The 15,651-nt window shown below is 38.8% G+C and overlaps 1 protein-coding gene and 1 long non-coding RNA gene across 3 annotated transcripts; one reads left to right on the top strand and one right to left on the bottom strand.

The window, feature by feature from the left end:
• Positions 1-4,593: 4,593 nt before the first annotated feature.
• Positions 4,594-10,530, bottom strand: LOC147222208 (EF-hand and coiled-coil domain-containing protein 1). Of its 2 annotated transcripts, XM_086168123.1 has the most exons (9): positions 9,709-10,529; positions 8,153-8,585; positions 7,927-8,061; positions 7,456-7,532; positions 7,081-7,219; positions 6,857-6,998; positions 5,157-5,264; positions 4,951-5,020; positions 4,594-4,862 (listed from the first exon to the last, which is right to left on the bottom strand). In XM_086168123.1, exons 1-9 carry the CDS (start codon positions 10,289-10,291, stop codon positions 4,693-4,695), a joined length of 1,857 nt encoding a protein of 618 aa, XP_086024249.1. In that variant the 5' UTR covers positions 10,292-10,529; the 3' UTR covers positions 4,594-4,692. The 2 variants fall into 2 exon arrangements, 1 of the variants encoding a protein (XP_086024249.1); XR_015107757.1 differs by lacking the exons at positions 4,594-4,862; positions 4,951-5,020 and having other exon boundaries at positions 7,119-7,219; positions 9,709-10,530.
• LOC147222209 (uncharacterized) lies at positions 7,962-8,231 on the top strand. Its single transcript, XR_015107758.1, has 2 exons — positions 7,962-8,102; positions 8,179-8,231. It is a non-coding gene; the product is annotated as an uncharacterized LOC147222209 (long non-coding RNA).
• Positions 10,531-15,651: the final 5,121 nt, after the last annotated feature.

The following is a 15,651-nucleotide window of genomic DNA, read 5'->3' as shown; positions in this document are numbered from 1 at the left end:
TGATAAACAAAAGATAATGGTCAAAACAAAGTAACTCATGCTAACTACTAATTAGTTGCTGTTACAGGTTCATTACTTGCAAGCATCTTCACCACACCAAGTTTATCAGATGACTTTGACGTCCTTTATGTTTGGTTTGCCAAGCCATAAAGAGCAGTGAGAAGATAGCACGCTAGCCATGTCACCCCAACAAGGTTGTTATCACTCATCTGAACTTGTATAAATTGCGTTAGAAAAGTTATTCAGTGAAAATGCAAACAATTTCCCAGAGTATAATTCCTTAGGGTGCACTGCCCTCAAGAGTAATTTTACTGTATGAGTTTATTGCGGCTGAGCTTAAAGTTAGATCGCAGTTGTTTGTAATCCTGCAGAGCAGATTTGGAAACTACAGAAAAGCCAAGATACCTTACCTAAAACGCACAGTAATTAGCTGCATCTCCAAGTCAGGAAAAAGGAATAGCTGGCTGATGCATTTCCATCAAATACCACCAAAATACTCTTGCTATTTAGTTTCCCTCCCATAATACCAAGAACCAAGCTCTTTAGGTTTAGGATGTACAAGGATGTCTTTCTGTATCCTCGAGCTCTTATAGAACCCTCAATTACAGATGCCCGTGTAGAAAAGCCATGGACAATTAGTCACATATCTATTGAACATCAATCTCACTGTTAAGCATCTTTTGTAAAGCCCAGCATCGCCAGACCAAATCACCAAAGTGAATGTATTTAGTTGCGCACAGTTTATGCTCAGATTTCCAGGAATTCCTTTGGACAGTAGCATCCAACAACAAGTGTAACCTTTGACGTAGCACTGAAGGCCAGAAACTGCAGTCTATGACATAATGCTATTTTGTCAATAGCATAGCTTTCTCTGCAGGTGTTTGGTACTTTTGTCCCATCTTTTAATTTTTTTTGTTGACGTCATAGCAGACACATTGTGGTTACTACTGTGCCGTTTATTTCTAGCAAAACACCCTTTAGTTTTCTACTATGTAAAAAAATTTATGGCAGTCTCCTCCATCCAGAAATTGTCTCCTTGTTGATGTGCATCGTCATATCAATGGTATAATATTTGATTCTGATTTCTTTACTCACTTTTGTAACTCCCCTAAAAAAAAACAAATTCGTTGCACAAATATATTGCAGACGCTATTTTTTTTATTAATTGTTAACTTTTTGTTTGAAGTTTAATGTAAGTCCTTTTTTTACTTCATTCATCTGAATGAGACTGGCCAAGCCTCAATTGGCCCCAACTCTGACAGACTTGGTGACTGTCTGTGGAGATTGTCAGTGATGCACTTCATGTTACATCCTGATAAGTCTAATTCGAGCAATCACACTTGCTTCATGTCTTGAAGATGTTTTGCCTCTCATAGGGAGGCGTCTTCAGTTCAACCTTTGCCTTCTGGATGAAAGTTGAAACATCTAGGCAAATCCAGTTGCCATGATAAGATTTACCAGCAATTCACTGAAGCATCCCAGAATTTGTGAAGTATATTTCTATTCATGGAGATTCTCACCATTAACATAATACTGTTTTATCAAAGGCCAAAGTTTGTTTCTAATTTTTTTTAATTTTGTAAGAACTTGAGTGACCATTGACATCTAAAACTAAATTGTGGCGACACATAAATGCCTTAATCCCTGCTTTGTGCTGAAGTCTGGCACAGGGAACTCCACTGGTCAAAAACAGATTGTATAAGGACAACAGGTTAGAAAGCATCCTGAACTTCCATGCTTAAGCCTTGTCCTTGATGTTGCATAGCAATGCTATAATTTGAAAGGCTGCTTCTTAAATGGAATAGTAAAGTCGAGACTAACTAAGAAGTACATAGTTTAAATATATACCTCTTCCTTGGCTCTCATTTGGGGCCAGTGTCTAGTCACCAAGTTAAGGACTACAGTTCTTGCTACTATCATATTAGCCTGAATTTTATGTTTTTGCCAGAAGAAGTCCGATGAGATAGATATCATTGAGTAAATATTTTTGGTAACATACTTTTGACCATTGCTGAAGCAATGCTTAAGCTTTTTTCACAGACCATGGTGTAAATTTCATAGAGGATAGTTCCTTTTCCAGTCACAATATGATTTATCCTAGCATCGCAATGAGATGCTGGTTTCTTGTGATTCACCAGCCATTATCTTATGTTTATTAGCTGAATCAGGACACCTTCTGCTCTCTTTCTAATATAACCACTTTAAGGATGTATGGTTGCAAAGTCCACAAAGCAAAATTCAAGCATTCAAAAGAGGAACCCACAAATCAGTAGGATATTTTCCCATATCTTACACAATGTATGGCCAAAATATTAGTGGCATATTTATGGAATGAGTTACTCCACATGGATTAGTGTCTGATAGACTATTGAGTCAGGCATGTTGATGGTGTCCGAATGGGGCAAAGACTACAGTTATGAATAATTGCAAACACACCTTGTTACATTCTGTTCTTCGTGTCAACAGAAGCCAACAGGCACCGCTGTGTTTTAGAAACATGCATGTGAGGTTTGACTTACCCACCACTTGGGTAAAAACCACGTTTTCTTCTGTCTTGTCAGACTGCTATCGGAAAGGGGCCAGCAGAATGCATGTGCAGTGCACATAGTGTGAATGTGAAACACTATTTTGTCTGGGGCCTGACTGATTTTTTTTTTTTTTTAATGTGCGTTCTATTAGACAATGTGATTGTTTTTAATTATTATTCATTTCCTCCTTCCCCTAATCAATTTAACTCTGTGATTATTGATTTGGTGAATGAGAAAAAAAAAACATTGTTAAGATGAACAACCTCTCTACTCTTCTCAAATACACAAAGTACTGTAAGTCTGAAAAATGGACACATGGGAGCAGCACAGGGATTTTCTAAACTGTACAGTCTCTGTGAAACTCTGTCCTGTTAGTCACACATTCAACCAGTGGATTTTTTTTTCTTTTTGATGTAAAGATTCATCCTTCCATTTATTCTCTCAGTCTGTATCTTCCGCCCTCTGACGGATCAGGTACCAGCGTTCTGCCTCTGTATCCATGGAAAGTTGTGAATACTTCTGCAAGGAGGCAGATTATGCTTTGTCTATTTATTTATAGAAACACACAAAGCAATGTGTACATACTATATTTATTCTATATATAAGGTTGTTTATGATGTCATTTTGATGTCATTTCATTTTGGCTGTTTCTTTGTCATTTCTCTCTTCTCTATTATCAGCTTTGCAAAAGGCCAGTAGAGCTTTTCTTGCCGGTTGTAAGCATGGTGCCTAATACACTGTTCACACATATGGACACCCATACACACTCTGCCTCTGTCAGTGAGATCATACATAGAAAGGCCTTAACCTATCAGAGCCAAGCTCAACTCAAAGTAACCAATCGGGAGCTTGGTGCACTACAGCGTAGTGACTCGATACTTAGTTTTAATTAATGAATGACATACAGTAAATTGATTGTGTTGTAATAATAATGTAATATGATGCAGCAGTTTAGAGGAGGGCCACAAGCATCAGTTACATAATCATGTCAAAGTGTCTGTGCAAAAAAGTTGAGACTCGGTGGCTGAAAAACCTCAGCAGGCTGGGAATGCAAGACAGCTGAAAGGACTGGAATAAGAAGTGAGAGTTTAACGTAAAAGCTACATTGACAAAATCATAATTTTTTGTTACAATTCCAGTTGTTTTCCCCCTGTGTTTAACATGTCCAACCAAAACTCTTGACCCATCTACTGCCTTGTTAACCTCAGCGCTTCAAACCCCGATACCCCCCAGGGAACCAGACTGACTCAGGCTGCCTCCATCCATATAAAATTCCAGCCTTTGAATCAAACAGACTTTTGCCTGTTGCCGTTAGATCTGCTGCATATGAATACATATAAAAAGCGTGTGTAGTCTCAGCAGGGCCAAGGTCTTTTTGTTCCCTGTTCATTCTTTGTATGAAAGCCTTCAAACTGAAACTGGAGGAAGGCTTTCTCGCTTGCTGGAAATAAAAGACTATTATTTCATACCAGTCCACTATGTTAATGTGTTTGTTTGTTTTTTGCTTATTACAAATAGCTGTGACAGCACCTTGGTACATGAGTAAAGCCTCATACGAATAGTCTTTGAATATCTGTATATGCACAGTACCAACATACCACAAAGTTATATTCGATAGGCGCAATTCCCACAACAATATATTGCTTTTCACATTAAATTGATAGTTTGGCCAGTGTTTTGAGGCTCATACCTTTATCAGTGGTCTTTGGGGATCTATACCTTGGTGATTATTCCCGAAAATTGAATAAAATCATCTCATGTACCACTTATCTGAAGAGCATCAGTTTAATGTAAGAAGAAAAAAAACCCTGGAGTGAGATAGATGAAGATGTGCAAAAGAGTGGTACTCAGTGCATTGTGTGTGTGTGTGTGTGTGTGTGTGTGTGTGTGTGTGTGTGTGTGTGTGTGTGTGTGTGTGTGTGTGCATACACATTTCCTCTCATCTCCTGGTACATTTCCAGAGGATATACACCCACTTATGAGACATCGCAAGCACAAACAAAAAGGCTTTGACAATCACATCTGACAAAACCAAATAACACTAAAGATAATACACATACACTGAGTAGTCAAGTTAATATCATTTTAATACAATAATTCCAAATACATATTATGGACAGTAGAGTGGCACGTAGAAAAACATCAATCAACACGAAATGTTGAGTTAACAGGAAATAAGCAGAGCACCAACGCTGCTGGCTTGATGACCCGATGACGGAACCAGGAAATTTTCTGCCCTCCCTCCTCCAATGTCATCAACTCTTTCTCCAAGGAGATCACTGGAGGACAAGCGCTTACACAGGGCGTCTGCTACCTGCAGGACTTGGCATGGACCTAGATAGATGTTCAATGTAGAGAGAGGAGGGAGGCTAGGTAGCGAGCACGTCAACATAACCTTACCATTGACATTTTGAACTCTTACGTTCTTCACTTGTATTGCGCACATCAAGTGTGTCCATCAAAATATTTCCAAGCTCTCTGCAAGACATGTGCTGTGAGAAAGAAAGAGGAAATTGATGAATATCAAAACCAGTTTTAGCAGTTATGATTATGTCAATATTTGGCAGTGAATTAGATAAACACCAGAGGGCGCTAAAGAACTTCAAGTGTGCAATTAGGAAATGTAACCTTCTTTCGCAGTTGCAGCAGCAGTTTCAGGGCTTCTCTTAATTTTTCCTCCCATAAGGATATTTCTTGCTCTTCAAGCCTCATCTTGTCTTCTTTTTCATCTGGCCTCTGGCAAGCAGGAAGAAATGAACAGATATTAACCGGAATTGCCTCAATTTGTCAACACTGGACCCTTAAGATGAGTTATTGAGTAATGTGTAAAACTACACACAAGGACAAAACCAAGATTCTTTTTCCTCAACCCCTCCAGAGGCACTGAGCACTATGGCTCCATATCTCAAATTTGAGATAAATCAAATTTATAAAGTGCATTTCCTGTAACCAAAAGATTATCATTCTGTTTTTTTTTTTTTTTTTTTGAAAGTTAAGGTATTTGTGAAGTGTCTGTAACTAAAATTCAAACGCATGAATCATAGACAAAGACTTGAAAAAGAAAGATATGGAAAATCCCCATCTGAAAAGAGGAATCGTTTCTTGTTAAAAGGTTCTTCCCTTGAGTAGAAACAAAACAATTATTACAAGTTTAAACAGTTTCCAAAACATCAGAGCCCAATTTGCCGGAATAAGTTGAAGCATAAGCCTGAGTCAAGATGAATCAAAATCTGACACCAGAAAGAGAATTGTGATTGACTGACTTCATTTGAAATGGAGACTTTGCCTGAGCATGGACTGGATCAAACCAAAATGGTTCCCCAGGAGCTTACCCTCCCCCAACCTAGTCCAAAGGACAGTTAAACTGCGCCTCATTTTTTGAATCATTTTCAGCTCACTTCAATGGGAGTTTATAGAAGGTTGTGGTTGAAAGTACCAAATTCAAATCAAGGATTACGATCTTCTGAAAAATGGACAGTAGACTGACTTCAAGTAATCCCACGCACATCGTTTTCTTTCATTTCCATTGACTTCAGCAAATGCTGACATCGGTAACTCTTCAAAGGCCGATGATAATATTTTATAATTCTCCCCCAAAAGTCGTTTTACATGATCTCTCTTTATCAAACCGACTCATCCTGCCTAACACTTTGACATATTTGACGCATGGCCTCTTTTAATGAAGATCACCTTTAATTATTCAGGTGTCTGATGATATATGATATAATTAAAACATAGCTCAGCGATTCAGACAAGTTGGGGATGTTTTGATGATTTATGACTTTCTGGGTCTTAACATCCTAAGCATTGGTAACTGGCTTTTTCAATGTCTTAAGTCTGAAGTTAAATTGCACATTGATATAAGGCAGCTAAGCCATAACAGCTCAGGGTGACTGATGTAAAATAACTATCATAATCATAATGAAAGAAAACAAAAAAATCTCTACTTCATATTATTTCCATCTAAAATGATCAATGACATGACATGAATCGTGACAAAAAAGTAGGAAAATGGTTTCCCAACGCCCAAGAGATCAATGATTTTATTTTTGTTTTCTTTTGTTGTCTGTCATGAATTACAACCCAGAAAAAAATCTTCGAAATAAGCAATGTTGACATCCCTTTTCTTAAAATGACATTTTTGTTTGTATATGTATGTATTAATGATGCTTGTCTAATGAGTTTCCATGTAAGCTAATGCATGTCCCTACAATCTTATTCTATTTATCGTCTTTTCAACTTTTTTTTTACATTTTTTATAATGAACCTTTCTATAACTAATTTATAGACAATTAAATCAACATATCCATGATTCCTTCCGCTCTCACCGTCTCCTTGTCTAATCCTGTGGTGTCTCTCGGTGACTCCTGCTTTTGTCTACAGCCTCCTTGGCTGTCCTTAGAGCTGTTGATAAGTTTTTCATGCAGGCGGTTCTGAGATGGAAGATGACAGACGCCCTGATTGTGACATCTAAAAGAGAAAGAAAAGTTCTCAGTGGAAGGTGGGGAGAACTAAGAAATGCCCACGGATGATGTGCGAAAAAAAGCATTACACTTTGCCACAATCATGGAGTCGATTTATGTTCTTTACTTCCATCGGGCAGCATCGTCTTTTCCCATTGCTCCCCCTGTCCTCTTCCTCTTCATCGGAAGCGGCTCTTCCTTCAACTGCCCTCTGAAGACATTCCGAATCTGTGAACAATCCTAGCGATTAAATTCTGAAACTCTGCACAGACCATGTTGTGGATTAGATTAGATTGAATCTTCGGCTGGAATGCCCAGAGATATGCAAAATGCCAGGGTGAGCCATATGCATCCTCTATCAAAGATAAGGGTTGTCAACTTTTCGAAGGAAAACTGCAGCCAAGTCTGAAATGGTTGCTTGTTTCTTGTAAATGACTGAATTCTCAGTTTTTCCAAAAACCCACCTGACTTAGTAATGGTTTCGCCCTCTCCGGAGTAAAGGTCTTGATTTGGGGGGCCATAGATGCAGACGCAACGGGACCTAGAGGGCAGAAAGAAGGCTTCTAATATCTTGACAATAAGCTAATACTTCAGAATCATACGTCACAGGAAGGCAACTGTGTTTTTGTATGGTTGTGCAAGAAAGCAAATGTAGCTCTGCTTGCAGGCTCGGGCCTGTCATATTGAAGGAAGCCTCTCAGTGTAGCGCCTCATCATCCTTTTGTATTTAACATAATGCACACACTCCTACAGTCACTGTTAATGTTTCACATGATGGTACAACAGCACTGGGATCACACTGCATGACATGTATCACTTTATATTTTACTATTGGATTAGATTAATCAATGTTGTTTTGCAGAGGTGGGGCAATCGGTGATTGCCAAATCAGCAGACGAATGGAATGAAAGTGGTTGCATAAACAGAGTCTGCACCTGAACTGTTTCAGTTCAGTCTCCAGCTGGGTGATCCTGAACCGAAGCTGTGGCACAGACTGAGCCTGTTCCTGAATCATCCGGACCCTCTGAAGACCAAGGCTCAGAGCCTCTCTGGCCTCCTCTGCTCGCCTCCTGATAAGAGATCCAACAACATCAAATCATTTCAAAAAAATGTATGAAATATCTGTTTATGAAATACCCACTGAATTAATTGCAATCTAACCTGATCTGAGTGTTTTCCATCCTCAGAGCAGACTCGATCCCTTGCAGTTTGTGCACCTCCCGATACGCCCACCTCAGTTCCTCCTCCAGACGCTCATTGAATTTGACAGCTTCCTCGAGTTGCCCATCACGTCCGGAGCGGATCAGTTTCAGCTCTCTTAAAAGCGGGTCACTGATGTCACATCTCCTAACCCACCTCCTTGCCCCGGCTCCACCTGCAGAGGTCAACTGTCCTTTTATCCTGTGAGTTGGCACAAGTTTTCCCTTTATGAGAGTGATTGAGGATGCCGGAGAGGAAGCAGCAGCAGAGACAGAGGGACCCATGCGGCTCCTCTCCCGCCGAAGCGCCACCTCCAGGGCCAGGCAGCGAGCGTCACTGCCCTGCAAGGCTGAGCGCAGGTCCTCCACCAACTCCCTCAGAGCTGACACCTCCTCTGAGGATGGAGAAGAAAAAGGAACACTAGCTTTTTTGTCACGCTAATTATCTAAACTTTTTACAGGATTATATTTTTCTTTTGTGATGATCAAACCCAAAGAATAATGATTATGGTATTTAGTTAATCTCACACCATCACAACACTTCAGAATGCAAATGGACCGTTTCATGAGGTTAGACTGGATGATAAAATACTATTTTTTTTATTTTTTTAACAAAACTTTCTTGGATAGAATATTTCAAGTGACTTTTTCTGAGAGGGAATTTCAGTTAAGATGGAGAATGTCTTACTGTGGTTAACAGCGACACTAACTTTAGTAAATAAATGCAAGGTTATAGAAATTAAATAGGAAAAAGAGAGCAAGAATCAATAAGTGGGATATTAGATGTAAAACAAACAGTGCAATGGGTTTAATTGGGTTTTTTTTTCCCAATTACTGCTAAATGATCCAAAGACTATTTCATTCATCAATTACTTGTTTTATTTTACTTAGTTTTCTGAAGACGTATTTAACTGTTACACAACACCTTGTTTATCACCAGCAGATTTAAGTTCATAAACAGGTCAGAAACTGCTTCATATTTATGCTCTAAATTAAAAAAAAAAAAAAAAAAAAAAAGAAAAAACTGGATAAGGTTGACCTGATGTCTCATTCAGATGCTGGAACTGAAAGTTACATAATGCTGACATTAATGGATCCAATCATTTCAATTAGATGTGTAATGCTTTGACAGGAGGGGCATGTTGGATTTTGATTTACTTCAGTGGCGGTCATTTAACATCATGCATAATAAAATAATGACTTTTTTTTTTAACATATTTCATAATCAATCAGCCTCCTTTTCTTTCTACACTGGACTAACTAAATCAAATTAAAATTGTGAAGACAAGTTCAAACACAAGACAATCAAAAAGTTGTATTTGGGTCTTCTCTTCTTGAGGTCCTAGATATTTTGCTTTAAATTATTCACCTTTTGATGTTGAACTTTCAGGCAAACATGAGAACACAAACAACAGGAAACTGGATCTTTACCCTCAACATCACTTGTCATGATTTTTTTTTTTTTTTAAAGACAGTGAGACAACACTTTAAATTGAAATGCAAGGTATTTAAGAGTACCTGGGTCACTGTCCTCTGCAGGTCCACTAGTGGCTCCGTTCCCGGATCCTTTCTGATCCCTCAGGTCAAAGCTGACATACTTTTTCCGCCTGACCCGCGGCCACCGGAGCCGGACCTGTCGCTCTACCAGCTCCGTTTCCTCGGTGACGGGCAAACGCCCGAGACGATCCCCGCTTCCTTTGCGCGCCGATCGCAGGCGGAAAAACCCACAGAGACGCGAGTGGAAGTCTTTAAAAGACAGCTGGGTGGGCAGCTCTGTGCACACGTCCTTTATCTCCTCATCCTCTCCTGCTTTCTCCCTGCTTTCGCTTCCTTTCACGGCGAACCCCGCTCTCCCGTTGAACCCCAGCACTGAGCACAGAGTGGAGAAATCCTCTGCGGACACTTTGTCATCACGATTCGGGAAAGCCAGGTGATGGAACACCTCCTGCAGGTACTGGTCGATCCCGGTGGCCAGGACTATGATTTCATTCTCGGCGCCGGGGTCGGGGCAGTGGTGATGGGCGAGGGCGCTTCGGAGCCACTCGCTTTTACGCGCAACGCGAGGGGTTGCAGGGACGCGCTTTGGAGAAAACGCGGCCATAATTTAGCGTGAGATGGATCTCTCTGCTGGATGTTTCTCTTAAAAAAAAAAAAAAAAAATCCAATCTTAGTAGAAATTAGCAATTCAGACCCCCACTCCTAAAAAAAAGAAGACACCAAAGTTCTTGTGGTTCGCACAGCGTGGTATTTCCCCGAATACTCACTTAACATTCCTCCCCGGTGCATCAAGTCAAGGTCTGGCAACAAAGTACTGATCCATAGACTCCACCCTTTTGTGCAAACATTACGACCTCATTTGTGACTGTACCACAAAAGAGATCCCCTTTCATGGGGTCTTCTTTCAGAGGTGTGTGGTCTGTTTTGTAGTATTCGGAGGCAGCAAGTTACTGGAAAATGCAAAATTATTGATGACTATCTATTTACATAAGTTTATCCCATTGTTATACATTCAATTTTTTTTTACATGGTAAATACAATCTGGAGATTACTCATGCAAAAATAGGTCATGTCATTATCACACTGAATGTTAATTCATATATTTTATTCAAGGTATTATTATTATTATTTTCATTTTATTTCTTTTTTTTTTTAGGGCTGAAAGATAAAGAAAATGCAGTTCAGTATGACAGTACAGTATGAAAGATTTGTGGCACCAAATACAAAGTTATGGTCAGTAAAAAAAAAAACCCATATAAATAAAAGCCAAAAGGAGTCAACAATACATCCAAGTATCTTTTACTCTAATGGCTTGAAAAGGCAGAGGAGACTACATTGGCTTTTAAACATGTTAAAACCTTTTGCCAGAACCACATTGTAACTGAACAAATTATTTATCATTTTTGAGTCCAAGAGATAGTATGCATTCATGTAGTGAAGTTTTCTTTTTGTTGTTATTATTATTCATTTATTATTGTTATATCAATTTTATTTCTTTTGGCGGGGGTTGGGACACATCAAGAAAAACACAGTTCAGCATGGCAATACTGTATGTCACAGTCATGGCACTAAATACAAAGGTATGATTGCCTCATAAAATAAATAATTGAAAGCCAAAGAGAGCCAAAAAAAATTCCAAGTATCTTTTGCTCCAATGGGCTGAAAAGCCAGTGTAGACTACACTGGCTTTTGAAAATGTTAAATACCCTTGCAAAAACCAAATTGTAACTAAACAAGCCTGATCATTTGGGAATCCAGGAGTCAGAATGCATTCATGTATGAAATTGACATCCCAGTTTGATTTGTTTATGAAAATAAATCAACAATGTCTTCACAAGTCCCCGAGGAAGAGTTTACAGGTCTGGCAGGAAGCCAAAATACATCTCATGTGGGGGAAGAGCTCAGAATTAGTCATGTTGGATCTCAATTTGCAGCCTCACTTGAAACAACCCCGAGGGTGATCTGACTCACTGCAAGATTTGTAGCAAAAACACACGAAAAAAATAAAAGCCAAATGACTTTGGTTATTTAATCTTTGGTTACTGGCACACAACAATTGTCTCGTCATCACGCACAAGCCGTCACTTTGGAGTTAAAAGCATTTTCAGGAAACAGAGCAACTCTCAACGGAAATACCTCTCAGCACCCTGACCTCACCACACCTGAAAGCCAAAACAAAGAGTTCCTTGGTTACACTCACCTAGGCATGACTGGACTACACCACATGTTGCACTACATGGATCCGCTGCTGCACTTAACAATCAATAAATGTAAAAAATACAAAAAACTAACAGTGCTTTCAGCTGCTAAACTGCAGATTTATGTGACATGAATATATATTTGGCTTTCAGGTATCCCATACATTTTATTTAATTTAGAAATCAAAGAAATAGTAACCAAAATGGATTTCAGTCTGCCATATATTCAAAAATGTTAGAATACTTCTCAGTGTTTTCAGCATAGAGATAACAAATTAGAATGTGCAAGCTGTTATTTGTCTGTGTACAGGCAAAAAAATATATTTCAAAATAAAACTGTATATATATAATATCTGTATTTGATGGCAGAATGGTAATATTTATTGAATATCATCAGTAGAATCTGCTAATATATTATATTCACTGCATGTGGTCACTTCATTATCGTTCTGGTAGAGATTTTATATATTATTTTTTTAATATTAAATAATTTACTTCAACTTAAAAACATGGTAGAAATGGTATCTAGCTAAGCAAGTGAAGCAGAAATAAACACATTGATTGCATGGGACATATTCTTGTTTATTTATTAAAAGACATTGATATTTACACCAAAGATATTGTTCCAGTCTGTTTAATGAATAATGAGACTACTGCCGGTTAGTTAGGGAGTGTCAGCTTGGAACCAAAGATAAACTAACCAATCCTTGCAGGAAAGAGCAAATACAAAGCACCTGTGTCATATGCATGAAATAACGATAAGGATAAGAGGCAATTTTATGGGAATCTGGATTCATTTCCACATGAAATGATTATTTATTTCATACAGACATAATTCATTTTCACTTGAATTTAAAATAATTCAAAATCGATCTGCAATATTGAAGATTGAGTGTGTGATATCATAAGAACACGTGATCTGCTGGTGCCACGACGTGTAATGTCAATATTTTAACTGAACTCTCGTCAAAATAACAATGTTTTGTAAAATATTAATAAAATGAGACAAAAACAAGTTTCTGTAGAAAATGTGTAGTGGTAATGAATAACATGCAATTCCTACAGTAAGGGCTTTATCCCTTAATAATTTTCAAACTGTATAATGAACCTCATAAATAGGGGATGAGGCAAAGTAATAAAAAAAACACAGCAAAACCCTGCCAAAGTGTGTCTGCCAAAGAATTAATCGTTCTGTATAAAACTATAACATCTTGAGTTGAAGATATATTTTCACCTCTCCTTTAAATTTTGCCATGATGAACTATGACTCATCTTATGATATCGTCACTCTGTGTTTTGATTTGTACATCTAATCTGACTTTGGCTGAAGAACAGAAGCCGCAGTGATTCATCTTGGGTGTTTATGAACAACACCCCTTGCATTATTGTTATTTAATATGTTGTCATTATTTATAATAATGCCTATTTCCTCAAGAAATCAAATGTACAAAGGAATACTGACAAATACACACCCTGAGGATGAAGAAGATGCTGTTCACTGGACATACATGTTTTTTCAGACATGCCCTGTGACTGTCGCAAAACTTTTGCCTTCCAGGTTTACAGGCATGATTGAAAGTTTCAACTCCATCCACAAAAATCACATTTGTTTGTATTCAATAAACCTGGGCACTTAACCAAGGAAAAATGTAGCCAGCATCCCTCAATTATTGTTTATAATTATCAACTTTTAATAGAAACTTCTTTGTACAAATAAGTTATCATGAGTTCCCATCAATTATTAACTGTACAAACACACAGTTAACAACCCCTTTGTCGTGGTTGTTGTATGAATGAATGAATGAATGAATGAATGAATGAGTGAATGAATGAATGCACGCATGGCTATGTTGTCCAGATCTCTCACAAAGTGTATTCATGTTGCTGCATAATGTCTTTTTCTGCAACCAGTCCCCCAGTCCCTTGTCTGAATACTTTTATAGGTGTGGTGAGGCTAAATGCTAATGCTATATCTATTTCCTGTAGTGTGTGTGTTTGTGTGTGTGTGTGCGTGCGTGCGTGTGTGTGTGTGTGTGTGTGTGTGTGTGTGTGTGTGTGTGTGTGTGTGTGTGTGATTGGGGTAATTATTAGTTTATGTGCATCAGCCTCACTGTTGTTCTGCTCCCTCTGAGAATCAGTCCTCCAGCTGCTGCCCAATCTAAGTGAAAGGACCTGATCTGAAAAAGAAAGGACTAAAGCGAGAAGAAGGGTTGTAAAATAAGAGGAGGGGCTAGAGAGTTTGTGTGTGCACCCACATGCATGCACATACACATGCATGAGTGCCCTGTTGTTCACCTTTCGAGGAGGGCTGAGCTGGTGTATTGGTGTAGGCTGCCATATGTCCATCTGAGGTCTGGCCATTATGCTTTGTCTGCTTTCACCATCTAACCTTGAATGGTGGTGAGGGTCTCTAAATGTGAGGACACATATCCAAACTATCATTTGAAAGGTTTTACTTAACTTGACCCCTTATTGTCACAGTTTGTGGCAGCCGGTTTGTGTTTGGGGTATGTCCACAGTTTCTGAAATTTTGTTCCAAAGAGATGTAATCATGCTACTCTTTTTTTGTTTTTGCTCTCTCAAAAGTTCAATCCTTGTCCTTTTGTTTCTCCAATACTCTGACCGTTGCACACCTGACCAAGTTTTTGCCATCGGCCAACAAAGTGCACCCATCGAATCCAGTTACCCAGCTGCTCTGTCTTTATTCATCCACATGTGGTGCCTGCTTTAAAAATGCTTCTTGGCATTGTCATACTCTATCTATATCTATCTATCTACTCAATTTTGCTGCCTACTGGCGAAACAAGATATTCCTCATCACATTTTATGGTGGCGGCACCAGGGAAACTTTGTAAATCCATAGGGACATGTTTGGTCATTGGTATTCAATGGCTTTTGTACAACACAAACACATATCATGAGGCTGGTCAAGCTGGTAGCAGATGTCACCAAAGATTGAACTTTGCATAAAATAATGGCTGTTCGTGTCTCCTAAAAGTCCAATTTCTAATAGTTTGAGACACTTTTTGGAATTGACTAGAGTGCCTTAAGGACGGTGCAATGAAGAAATTCACTAATAGGGCAATCTAATAGAAGACATTTCTTATGATTGGAATGGATGCAACATCAATTGGGCCAGAAAACAGATTTTATAAACACTTGTAATAAAGTTTAAACATCTTGCCAAATAAGGAATCAAGAGAAATTATCTTGGAAATAATCTTGTGTATAGGTGTATAGTGTATCTAAGTGTATAGGCAATTTCTGTCAGCCTTGTTTCCATGACAAACATCCTTTGTAGTCAATAGTCAGGTAATTTGCCCATGTAACAACCATTGATTCCCAAGCAGCAGCTGCAAGGCCAGTGACAATGGAAAGGAGCATGACAAGGCATTTTGTAATTCTGCTTGATTGTTGGCAAAGAAGTAACTCACTACTGTGTCTAGTGAAAGTTTATGCGTAAAGTATAAATTTGCAACAGTCACAAAGTATTTTTTCTGTTCCAACAAAATCACAATCTGTTTTCAGATAATACCAGTAACGTCTGCAACCTGGACCCGAAGCCTCCCACCCTGTCTCATGGGTTCCTACATAGCACCTTTGGTAACCACAAGAACTAAATCGCATCATGTCAGATCTCCTGCACAGAGATTGGGGCAATTCCCTGCTGGGTTCCCCTCCCGTGACCAGGCTCATCAGTAAACAGACGGTTGCTGAGGAGTTTACACCACCTCTTCTCCCCACCTCTCGCTTGTCTGGTCTGTCC

This window comes from Fistularia commersonii, chromosome 21, assembly GCF_037954325.1.
Source record: "Fistularia commersonii isolate RoL2024-O1a breed Wild chromosome 21, RoL_Fcom_v1.0, whole genome shotgun sequence".
NCBI lineage: Eukaryota > Metazoa > Chordata > Actinopteri > Syngnathiformes > Fistulariidae > Fistularia > Fistularia commersonii.
This window is presented reverse-complemented; position numbering and strand designations above follow the sequence as displayed.

Excerpts from the sequence above, each read along its gene's own strand:
- LOC147222208 (XM_086168123.1), bottom strand. The coding sequence starts at position 10,291 with ATGGCCGCGTTTTCTCCAAAGCGCGTCCCTGCAACCCCTCGCGTTGCG. Across the intron at positions 6,999-7,080 it reads CTCCATGATTGTGGCAAAGT|ATGTCACAATCAGGGCGTCT; the intron begins GTAATGCTTTTT and ends TTTCTCTTTTAG. Across the intron at positions 4,863-4,950 it reads GCGCAATACAAGTGAAGAAC|GTCCATGCCAAGTCCTGCAG; the intron begins GTAAGAGTTCAA and ends ACATCTATCTAG.